Genomic DNA, 12,748 nt, shown 5'->3' with positions numbered 1-12,748 from the left:
ATTACTCTTCAGCTCCACTATAAGGGTTGTGTTGGTTTTACCTGCTACACCGAGCGTTGTTTTGAGAGCGGAGAAGAGCAGAGAGGGAGAGCATCTTTATTCTATACGATTATGCGCAAGTACAATAGCTTTGGTCCAGTTTTTCACAGGTACTCATTAAATCTGCAATATGTTACTTTTTGGGCGACCTGACCAAATTCTCAAGAGTTATAGATCTGTCAGTCTCATTGAAAGCAAGTCTAAGAAGTGCTAGATTTCTGTGCCTCCTGTTCTTAAATTTGTTTTTGTAAACCAGCTTCAAAAAGCTGGATTATTGAAATAATATATAGTATAGATGGTACAATGTCACATAAACTGAATGTTAGCAACCAGGAAATGGCAGAGTATTTTCTGCATAATGAACCTTTAAATTGTTGCTTGTGGTTGTTCTAAATGATCCTCTAATTTCACAAGTTGTTTTTGTTTACACTGTGAACCTAGCTAGTCAATGTAGCTAGTAGTAGTAGCTTCTTGTGACGTCATTATTTAAATTCACATGATAGAATGAACACACACGCGTCAGCCATCAAATTTTTTACATTTTACTTTTTATGCCCCCCCATTTCTCCCAAATTTCGTGATTACGATCTTGTCTAATCGCTGCAACTCCCCAATGAGCTTGGGTAGGCGAAGGTCGAGTCATGCATCCCCCTCGAAACATGACCCGCCAAACCACACTTCTTAACACTTGCTCGCTTAACCCAGAAGCCAGTTGCACCAATGTGTCGGAGGAAACACCGTTCAAATGACAACCAAAGTCATTCTGCAGTCACTAGAGCGTGGTGAGCCAAGTAAAGCCCCCCCCCCGAACCCAGATGATGCTAGGCCAAATGTGCGCCGCTATATGAGACTCCAAGTCACGGCCGGTTGTGACACAGTTTGGGATCGAACCCCAGGCTGTAGTGACACCGCAACACTGCGATGCACTGCCTTAGACCACTGCGCCACTCGGGAGGCCAGCCATAGAGAATTTAACCATGGCGATTCTTGAGCTTGGATGCTGCTGTTGGACGTGACGCAACGTGAGCGCAACACAGGCAGTGAAGCAGCTGTCATTGATTTCAAAGGAAGCATTTCCTCAATGGTTGATGGCAGTATCTGTTCTGTCTGTGCTAGGGTGTACTGAACCCAATGCTATGCTATTTCAACCCTAACAGTCCACTGTGAAAATATATTTGGGCCCTCAACCATGTGAAAATGTTTAGTATTTATATTTACAAATGTGTGATTACTGATCTAAGGCCATATGGAGACGTGTTAAAAAGCCACAAGCCAGCAATTTTGTAATGGCGATTTGCCTTTGGAAGAAGAGGAGTTACGTGACAGTATAATGTAAGTATAATGTGGAGACAGGTATATATTTTTCATATTTTTGTATATGCCATTTAGAAGACGCTTCTATTCTATTCAGTCATGCGTGCATACATACATTTCACAAATGGGTGGGCCCCAAGAAACAAACCTACAATCCCGGTGCTGCAAGTGTCACGCTCTACCAACTGAGCCATACAGAACCACATACAGGACCAGGCACGTATAGTATGTAGAGACTCACCTGGGGATCCTAGCAGCACCTGGACTACATCATCATACAGGATCAGGGTGGCAGGCCGCTGGGGGAGCAGGTAGAGGCTGACTGTAGCATACACTGAGAGAGAGAGAGAGAGAGAGTTAGGTATGACAGATCTGTCATCAATCAGACAGACACCTGTCTCTGTTGACTGCTGCCGTTTTGTCCCCCCCACTCCCAGTCATAACAAAACAATGTTTATCAAACAGACAGTCATGACCTATTTTGCTCCCTTCAAAGTGTTTCCAGCCTTGCAGCAAGACCAAAACACAGCCAGCATGGGGTTATATAAAGAAACCAGGCCACCTCATTCATCAGCGGTCCACAGAGGATACTATATACGTGTGGTGAGGAAATCCTAGTGCATCCCACCTGAGAGTTCCCTCCCTGACAGGCAGACAGAGGTGTGTGGGTGTCTGCAACCCGAGTCCACTAGGGGAGGAGACACTGGAAATGAGCAATAACAGTTGTGACGAGGCATTGAAATCCACCCAGAGGGAAAGCGCTCAGGATAGATTCAAAACACTCCTGACATTGACAAGCATCTCTATCCTTTCGCGTTTGTGCTCAGGGGGCGTGGAAGGATGTGTGCTGTTTTTACACTCGTGACAGGTGTATGCTTTGCTGGTCAAGAGAGTTACATGTATTGGATTATAAATCTCGAAAGGGTGTAGACTAAACAACCAGCACTATTTGGTGAAACCTAGGACCTGTCTCAGTTTGTTGTCAGGTATTAGCATTAGGTATAAGTGGGGTATTACAGAGAGCATGGCTCCTGCCATTCAAACGTTTTCACTCAGGCCCCCCTTCCAGCATTGGGAACATCCCACACCTGGGTATATATATATATTTCTATGGGTACAAGCACGATTCATGACAAACTGTTCACACCCCTCTTGTTGGTGGAGAAAACATTTTGCAGGTTTAAAGCTTATTTCCTGCCATTCTACACATTTTTCCATGGGATGGAAGCTTTTTTGTTGTTGCCATTTTAGCACTAGAAAAGCTGTCATTTGGACTGCTCATGAAAGAAAAATAAACATTACTCTTCCACTTGTTAAGTCATGTCCCCCTCTGTCCTTGCCTTTTCCTAACAAATCTACATAACACACTGTCGTTGTTAGAATCTTAATACCACAAACAGAACTGAAGTTATGATCAGTTAAGAGGGCATGTCATTTTATTAATGGTTTTCCACTATTGCCTCTCCTTCTCCAGACAGTAGTGCTTGCTCCGCTCCTTCTCACGACACTTGAAAGTGCCGTGTCGAGTATAATGTCACACGGGGAGAGAATAGGTGGGGGAGAATGGGGGAGAATAGGTGAGTTGATTAGAGAGAGGAAGCAAATGATCCATAATCATGTAATCACCAATTGTGAATGAAGAACAGCAGTCCAAACAGTCTATTCTGGCCTACTTGGAATACACAGTGAGTGTGTGTGTACATTTTCAAAAATCTGAATGAAAACAACTTAAATGGTGGAGAAGAAATGAACCATGACACCTCAGAGGGCTACCACAAAATGAAACCATGAGACAGGAGTGAGGAATGGACAGCACCGTTTGGATAGAACAAGCCGGTGACAATGCTACGGGACGATTATCAGCCCAAAAATGTATTGGATACCTTTCTTTGGAGATAGCGATCCCGTGACATGCAACAGAGAGATCATGCGCTACCTCCATTTCGATGACTAAGAAACTAGAACGCGACATCTGGTAACAGATTGATTGAACACTTGAATGTTGGTGTTTTTAGTTGTTTTTGTTTTTACATATAGCCTACAGTAACAAACTCATGAAAATCCTATTTTTTATTTGAAATAAATTTTAAACATATATATATAATCTTACCCAAGACCTTCATAAACACAACAGAATTATTATTTTTGCGATAGCATATATTGAAATGTATTAATTACACTGTTAGAACATTGCAGTCAGAATTACTGCTCATTAGCTGAAAGGCCTAGCAGTTCTAGTGTTAAAGCTAATTTCCTGCAATTCGATAAACTTTTTCATGGGGTGCAGAGAAAACATTTGCAGTTTTATGGCTCATTTTCTACAATTCTACACATTTCCCCATATCTTATGTGTTCATGTGATATTTGAGCGACTCAAACATTAGAAAAAAAATCAAATCGGCTAAAAAAAAACCTTGCTAAAAATACTTTAGCTGATCTGGACATTTCTAAGTTACAAATAGCGCACCGTAATAACTGACACGACAAGAGGAAAACTGCTGATGCACTACCCAATTTCAAAATGGCACCTTGCGCATTATACTATCACAAATTTCAGGAGTAAGTTGAAAGCAGGACTGAGTTTTTGGGGGCCATTCCCGTCCCACAGTTTGGGAACCACTGAAGTAGAGTACGGTTATTGAATGGCATTGTTTACTTGGCTTAGCATCAGCAGAAATGACAACTCAACTGTGTGGTATTTGGGCATTGTTTTCTCCAGAACATTTTATCCCCCATCTGTCTCTAGGGATCTGACTATACCCACTGACCAGTGTAGCCTTGGGCTGTCTGGACTCTCTGAAGTTGTAGCAAGTGCTGGCTACTCTCTAGGACACATTAGCATGGTGGCTGGAGTAAGCTGCAGTGCCCAGTGCCTATCTAGCCTGGTTTAACCAGACTGAATCATGAATGAATTAACCAGTGTTCAGTGTTCATTCTGGGTTAACCAGGTTAATGCCCATTGGGGAAGCAGGTAGCCTAGTGGTTAGGGCGTTGGACTTGTAACCCTAAAGGTTGCAAGATCGAATCCCCAAGCTGACAAGGTAAAAATCTGTCGTTCTGCCCCTCAACAAGGCAGTTAACCCACTGTTCCGAGGCCGTCATTGAAAATAAGAATTTGTTCTGAACTGACTTGCCTAGTTAAATAAAGGTCAAATGTATCTTTAAAATCTGTTATTGAGAATAATCAGGGTGTTGCTGATACTGATGTACCCCCTGAGCTATTTGCCTGTGTGCATAAGGCAGCAGAGACATCAAGACATTTATCAAGCTTTTTGTGAATTTTTTTCATTGCACAGATCCTCACAGTAAAAGTGCACACTCATCTGCATACGTCAATTGTCATACAATACAGTTGTCATTTGCTTGATACAATCTGCTAAAAAGACAATAATTAAAATTATTATTATATATTTTATTATACTGGATGCACAATATATATACAGCTTGGTAAGATATAGACTGTGTATTGCATGTTAAATGCTGATCACTCCATAAAGGGAAAGCTTTGTGTGCAGATGTCTGTATTGAAGTCACTGTGGTTGAAAAGGAGAGTCGATGCAGCATGCAGTGTTTACACCGTTCCCTGCAGCTTGAATTATTAGGCTGTATGGAGTATGCTCTGTGTGTGGGTGGATGCTTTCCAAGAGCTAAGAGCTACAGTTAGTGTGAGCCTGGCAGGTTACGCCAGCCCAGGTTCATAGACGCTGCTTTAACTGAGAGAACTGGGACATTCGTCCCTTTCTCTCATGCACACACACACACAGATCGCAAACGCACACACACACACACACACACACACACACACACACACACACACACATAGATCCCACAGTGCTTAATATTCTCCACCATGGGAAGCAGAGAAAAGGGAAGGTGACTGCTTGTCAGACCAGAGCATATACAGCACTGGGCCTGAGGCACAGATGGGGGGAGAGACAAGAGCCAGAAAAGACTGTGCAACAGAGGGAGACATTTTTTTGTGTGAATTTGACACAGGGGGAAGGGGGATGGGGAGGAAAGACAGATGGAGATGGGAAAAGTGAGAGAGAGAATCCACATTAGGGGAAAGAGAGTCAACATAACAAGAAAGCAACGCTAAAATGCCTCCAAGACACCAGTTTTATCATCCATCCTTCCAGGTTGTGTTCAGTTCGGGTTCGGTCCTCTGACTTCAGCTGAGTCAATCAAGAGCTGTGAGCAAGAGACACCTCGTCTCGCTGCACAAGGCAAAATTTGAGCGATGGCAGTGAGTCATCCATCCCTGGGACTTACATGACAACCACAGATTATAGAAGGGCTGGAGGGGATAGCCTAGTCGGGCTGTAGAACACTGCAGTAAAAAAAACAAACATTTGGTCTCTCTTAGACCAACGATAATAAAATACGAGAGAAGAATAGAGGGGCGAACAAAGTCAGTGATAAACAGAACACTACTGACGGAGACTGTTGAAGAGACATCTCTTTAAGGGGGAAGGCATTTTGGGTTTGAAAGCATAAGGGACAAAGGATGCATGGCTGACCCTCTCTCAGATTGTTGAGTCATGGTTATAGTACATTAACAGTTACCCATAGTTATTCTTTAATATATGGTAGTTATTGTGATAGGGACACAATGGTGTATATCTCCAGCCTCGTCTCAGATACAGTGCCTTGCGAAAGTATTCGCCCCCTTGAACTTTGCGACCTTTTGCCATATTTCAGGCTTCAAACATAAAGATACAAAACTGTATTTTTTTGTGAAGAATCAACAACAAGTGGGACACAATCATGAAGTGGAACGAAATTTATTGGATATTTCAAACTTTTTTAACAAATCAAAAACTGAAAAATTGGGCGTGCAAAATTATTCAGCCCCCTTAAGTTAATACTTTGTAGCGCCACCTTTTGCTGCAATTACAGCTGTAAGTCGCTTGGGGTATGTCTATCAGTTTTGCACATCGAGAGACTGAATTCTTTCCCATTCCTCCTTGCAAAACAGCTCGAGCTCAGTGAGGTTGGATGGAGAGCATTTGTGAACAGCAGTTTTCAGTTCTTTCCACAGATTCTCGATTGGATTCAGGTCTGGACTTTGACTTGGCCATTCTAACACCTGGATATGTTTATTTTTGAACTATTCCATTGTAGATTTTGCTTTATGTTTTGGATCATTGTCTTGTTAGAAGACAAATCTCCGTCCCAGTCTCAGGTCTTTTGCAGACTCCATCAGGTTTTCTTCCAGAATGGTCCTGTATTTGGCTCCATCCATCATCCCATCAATTTTAACCATCTTTCCTGTCCCTGCTGAAGAAAAGCAGGCCCAATCCATGATGCTGCCACCACTATGTTTGACAGTGGGTGTGGTGTGTTCAGGGTGATGTGCTTGTTGCCAAAAAGTTCAATTTTGGTTTCATCTGACCAGAGCACCTTCTTCCACATGTTTGGCGTGTCTCCCAGGTGGCTTGTGGCAAACTTTAAACAACACTTTTTATGGATATCTTTAAGAAATGTCTTTCTTCTTGCCACTCTTCCATAAAGGCCAGATTTGTGCAATATATGACTGATTGTTGTCCTATGGACAGAGTCTCCCACCTCAGCTGTAGATCACTGCATCTCTGATCAGTCTTCTCCTTGTATGAGCTGAAAGTTTAGAGGGACGGCCAGGTCTTGGTAGATTTGCAGTGGTCTGATACTCCTTCCATTTCAATATTATCGCTTGCACAGTGCTCCTTGGGATGTTTAAAGCTTGGGAAATCTTTTTGTATCCAAATCCGGCTTTAAACTTCTTCACAACAGTATCTCGGACCTGCCTGGTGTGTTCCTTGTTCTTCATGATGCTCTCTGCGCTTTTAACGGACCTCTGAGACTATCACAGTGCAGGTGCATTTATACGGAGACTTGATTACACACAGGTGGATTGTATTTATCATCATTAGTCATTTAGGTCAACATTGGATCATTCAGAGATCCTCACTGAACTTCTGGAGAGAGTTTGCTGCACTGAAAGTAAAGGGGCTGAATAATTTTGCACACCCAATTTTTCAGTTTTTGATTTGTTAAAAAAGTTTGAAATATCCAATAAATGTCGTTCCACTTCATGATTGTGTCCCACTTGTTGTTGATTCTTCACAAAAAAATACTGTTTTATATCTTTATGTTTGAAGCCTGAAATGTGACAAAAGGTCGCAAAGTTCAAGGGGGCCGAATACTTTCGCAAGGCACTGTATGTTTGTGCGGTCTTGCCAAATCCTACCCTATGATAAACGACCGTATGATTTGACTATATAAACAGATCTGGGACCAGGCTAGCAACCCCCTTCAGATTTCTGCAATGTCATAAATGCTTAAGTGTCTATAAAGTTTGTGAAGTGCAAACAGACTGAGCGGATTCTCATTATCACAATCATCAAAGACATGATTCTGTTCTGTTGTCAGCACTCTGCAGCCCTCTCGAATTTCCATATAATTCCTTGTTAAAATGGCTCAGGAATTTATATGGATATACTGTAATTAAATAGAATAGGATTATAGTATAGACCTATAGAGAACATATATATTATGAAATATATTCCAAGTGAAGTTAATTTAATCAATCCAGTTCACTTCAGAATGATTCCAGAATCCATGGAAACTTAATTGGGTTCATAGGCAGGGCCCAGGGGGATAACTTGAGGACAATGAAGTTTGGAATTATGGGTATACAGAAATAGACCATGTTAAGGTCTGCTGACAGTGTGTGTGCGCTCTTTAGAGAGAACTTGTTGACAGAGACAACAATGGCTAGGGACAAATGCAGGCATGAAATGAAAGAGCAATTAAAAGGGTTTGTGAAAATGAGAAACACAAAAAGAAAAAACAAAAACAAAACTAAAAAGACAAGAGGTTTACCACTTGGATGAACATTGTTTCTCATTAAATCATTATGACCATATGCCATTGAATGCAGACTAAAGTATCAGAGAGCGCAGGTAAAAAAAATAAGGTATGCTGCAGTTGGTATAATGGAGGAAAGAGCTACAGTAATGCTCCATCCCATCTGAAGCAGGCAGACTAAAGAGCCAAGTAGACTACTATCTATGGTGGTGAAATGGACAGAGCTCTCCAAGTTGCTGATTAATTTAAAGCATTTTAGATGTCACACCCCACATACTCGAGTATACAGTGCCTTGCAAAAGTGAGAAACACACCAAGTCACTTGGCTCTGTCATAACCTCACATGGTCTCTCCTATCATTGCTATGCAGACGACACACAATTAATCTTCTCCTTTCCCCCTTCTGATGACCAGGTGGCGAATCGCATCTCTGCATGTCTGGCAGACATATCAGTGTGGATGACGGATCACCACCTCAAGCTGAACCTCGGCAAGACGGAGCTGCTCTTCCTCCCGGGGAAGGACTGCCCGTTCCATGATCTCGCCATCACGGTTGACAACTCCATTGTGTCCTCCTCCCAGAGCGCTAAGAACCTTGGCGTGATCCTGGACAACACCCTGTCGTTCTCAACCAACATCATGGCGGTGGCCCGTTCCTGTAGGTTCATGCTCTACAACATCCGCAGAGTACGACCCTGCCTCACACAGGAAGCGGCGCAGGTCCTAATCCAGGCACTTGTCATCTCCCGTCTGGATTACTGCAACTTGCTGTTGGCTGGGCTCCCTGCCTGTGCCATTAAACCCCTACAACTCATCCAGAACGCCACAGCCCGTCTGGTGTTCAACCTTCCCAAGTTCTCTCACGTCACCCCGCTCCTCCGCTCTCTCCACTGGCTTCCAGTTGAAGCTCGCATCCGCTACAAGACCATGGTGCTTGCCTACGGAGCTGTGAGGGGAACGGCACCGCAGTACCTCCAGGCTCTGATCAGGCCCTACACCCAAACAAGGGCACTGCGTTCATCCACCTCTGGCCTGCTCGCCTCCCTACCACTGAGGAAGTACAGTTCCCGCTCAGCCCAGTCAAAACTGTTCGCTGCTCTGGCCGGAGGTGGATGAACGCGGAGACACCTGAAACCCCACCTCTTCAAGGAATACCTAGGATAGGGATAGGATAAGTAATCCTTCTCACCCCCCCCCCCTTAAATGATTTAGATGCACCATTGTAAGTGGCTGTTCCACTGGATGTCAGAAGGTGAATTCACCAATTTGTAAGTCGCTCTGGATAAGAGCGTCTGCTAAATGACTTAAATGTAAATGTAAAAGTATTCATCCCCCTTGGAGTTTGTTATTGTTACTACCTGTAATTTACATGGATTTTTATTTGGATTTCATGTCATCTACATACACAAACAGTCCAAATTGGTGAAATGACAAAAAAAAAAAAAACTTGTTTCAAAAAATAAAATAAAAATAAAAAAACAGAAAAGTGGTGCATGCATACATATTCACCCCTTTGCTATGAAGCCCCTAAATAAGATCTAGTGCAACCAATTACTAACTTCAGAAGTCACATAATTAGTTAGATATAGTCCACCTGTGTGCAATCTAAGTGTCACATGATCTCAGTATATATACACCTGTTCTGAAAGGCCCCAGAGTCTGCAACACCACTAAGCAAGGGGTACCACCAAGCAAGCGGCACCATGAATGCCAAGGAGCTCTCCAAACAGGTCAGGGAAAAAGTTGTGAAAAAGAAAAAGTTGTGGAGAAGTATAGATCAGGGTTGGGTTATAAAAAAATATCCCAAACTTTGAACATCCCACAGAGCACCATTAAATCCACTATAATTATTTTTTGAAAGAATATGGCACCACAACAAACCGGCCAAGAGAGGGCCGTCCACCAAAACTCACGGTCCAGGCAAGTAGGGCATTCACCAGAGAGGCAACAAAGACACCAAAAATAACCCTGAAGGAGCTGCAAAGCTCCACAGCGGAGATTGGAGCATCTGTCCATAGGACAACTTTAAGCCGTACACTCCACAGACCTGGGCTTTACGGAAGAGTAGCCAGATAAAAGCCATTGCTTAAAGAAAAAAAATGAGCAAACACATTTGGTGTTCGCAAAAAGGCATGTGGGAGACTCAGATGAGACTAAAATTTAGCTTTTTGGCCATCAAGGAAAACGCTATGTCTGGCGCAAACCCAACACCTTTCATCACCCCGAGTGACCATCCTCACAGTGAAGCATCATGCTGTGGGGATGTTTTTCAATGGCAGGGACTGGGAAACTAGTCAGAATTGAAGGAAGGACGGATGGCGCTTAAATACAGGGAAATTATTGAGGTACACCTGCTCCAGAGTGCTCAGCACCTCAGACTGGAGTGAAGGTTCAACTTCCAACAGGACAACGACCCTAAGCACACAGCTAAGGCTTCAGGTCTTCCAGAGATTTGAGACTGGGACAGAGGTTCGCCTTCCAGCAGGCAATGACACTAGCCATACTACTAAAGCAACACTCAAGTGGTTTAAGGGGAAACATTTAAATGTCTCGGAATGGCCTAGTTTGTAAAGGAAAAATGTATTTCTACTTTAGTTTTCAAAATCTCCCACAATGACTCTCCCCATGTCAAGTCCGTTTAACCTCTTACACTTATGGTGGCGCTATTTCATTTTTGGAAGAAAAACGTTCCCGTTTTAAACAAGATATTATGTCACAAAAAGATGCTCGACTATGCATATAATTGCTACTGTTCGAAAGAAAACACTCTGACGTGTCCAGAAATACAAATATCTTCTCTGTGCGTGCCCTTTAACGTGAGCTTCAGGCAAAACCAAGATGACTTGGCATCCAGGAAATGACAAGGATTTTTGAGGCTCTGTCTTTCATGATCTCCTTATATGGCTGTGAACGCAAGAGGAATGAGTCTGCCCTTTCTGTCGTTTCCCCAAGGTGTCTGCAGCATTGTGACGTATTTGTAGGCAGATCGTTGGAAGATTGACCATAAGAGACCACATGTACCACGTGTCCGCCCGGTGTCCTGCGCCGAAATTGGTGCGCAAAAGTCACCTGCCAGTATTTTTCCATGGGGCACAGAGAGAGAAGCAAGCTTCCACGAACTGCATGTCAATGAAGAGATATGTGAAAAAACACCTTGAGGATTGATTCCAAACAACGTTTGCCATGTTTCGATCGATATTATGTAGTTAATCCGGAAAAAGTTTCACGTTGTAGGTGACTGCATTTTCGGTTCGTTTCGGTAGCCAGGCGCAATGTAGAAAACGGAACGATTTCTCCTACACACAGACGCTTTCAGGAAACACTGCGCATTTGGTATGTGGCTGGGAGTCTCCTCATTGAAAACATCAGAAGCTCTTCAAAGGTAAATGATTTTATTTATTTGGTTATCTGGCTTTTGTGAAAATGTTGCGTGCTACATGCTACACAAAATGCTATGCTAGCTTTGCATACTCTTACACAAATTAGTCAATTTCTATGGTTCAAAAGCATATTTTGAAAATCTGAGATGACAGTGTTGTTAAGAAAAGGCTAAGCTTGAGAGCAAACGCATTATTTTAATTTTATTTGCGATTTTCAGAAATCGTTAACGTTGCGTTATGCTAATGAGCCTGAGGCTTAGTCACAATCCCGGATCCGGGATGGGGAGTTTCAAGAGGTTAACCTGTCTAGGACACAGGTTCCGCTAGCGGAACCCCCCCAACATTCGGCTGAAAAGGCAGCTTGGGAAATTCAAAAATATTTTTTGGAAATATTTAACGTTCACACATTAACAAGTCCAATACAGCAACTGAAAGATAAACATCTTGTTAATCTGCCCATCGCGTCCGATTTAAAAAAAATGTTTTAAAACAACATATTTTTATGTTAGATCGCCACCAAATCCAAAAAAAACACAGCCATTTTTCCCAGCCAAAGATAGTCACAAAAGCAGAATTAGAGATAAAATTAATCACTAACCTTTGATAATCTTCATCAGATGACACTCATATGACATCATGTTACACAATACATTTATGTTTTGTTTGATAATATGCATATTTATATCCACAAATCTCGGTTTACATTGACGCCATGTTCAGAAATGCCTCCAAAATATCTGGAGTAATTACAGAGAGCTACGCCAGATAACAGTAATACTCATCATAAACTTTGATGAAAGATACATGTTTTACATATAATTAAAGATACACTGGTTCTTAACTCCTGACAGTACATTATTTCTCAAAGCCATGACGTTTAGTCTCCTTGTAAGGCTGTTTGGACGACTCTGGCTGTAGTGTCTATTTTTCAATTTTGAATGTTAACTATAACCTGGGCACCCTCTTTAGCCTTGTCTACAATGCTTGCTGCCACCAAACGCACATTGGTTCAGGTATGTTACTGTACATTCCACCTACTCTTTTGCTAATTTAATCCCTCTAGTCTTTTCTAGACCAAAGCTCCCTACTTTTTTGCATGTTGTACAGCCCAGCTTTGAATTTTGCATGAAACACCAGGAGTTATACATTTGCTTGTTCTTGAACTG

The 12,748-nt window shown here is 42.5% G+C and overlaps 1 protein-coding gene across 1 annotated transcript in view; it reads right to left on the bottom strand.

The window, feature by feature from the left end:
* fam171a2a (family with sequence similarity 171 member A2a) overlaps positions 1-12,748 on the bottom strand; it is a 70,604-nt gene that overhangs the window by 33,878 nt on the left and 23,978 nt on the right. Inside the window, exon 3 of the mRNA XM_064988617.1 lies at positions 1,595-1,687. Within this exon, the coding sequence (XP_064844689.1) occupies positions 1,595-1,687 (93 nt within the window). The remainder of the gene's footprint in view (positions 1-1,594; positions 1,688-12,748) is intronic.

The sequence above is a fragment of the Oncorhynchus masou genome, chromosome 15, assembly GCF_036934945.1.
Source record: "Oncorhynchus masou masou isolate Uvic2021 chromosome 15, UVic_Omas_1.1, whole genome shotgun sequence".
In the NCBI taxonomy this organism is placed as follows: domain Eukaryota; kingdom Metazoa; phylum Chordata; class Actinopteri; order Salmoniformes; family Salmonidae; genus Oncorhynchus; species Oncorhynchus masou.
Note: the sequence above shows the minus strand (reverse complement) of the source record. Positions and strands in the feature narration are given on the sequence as shown.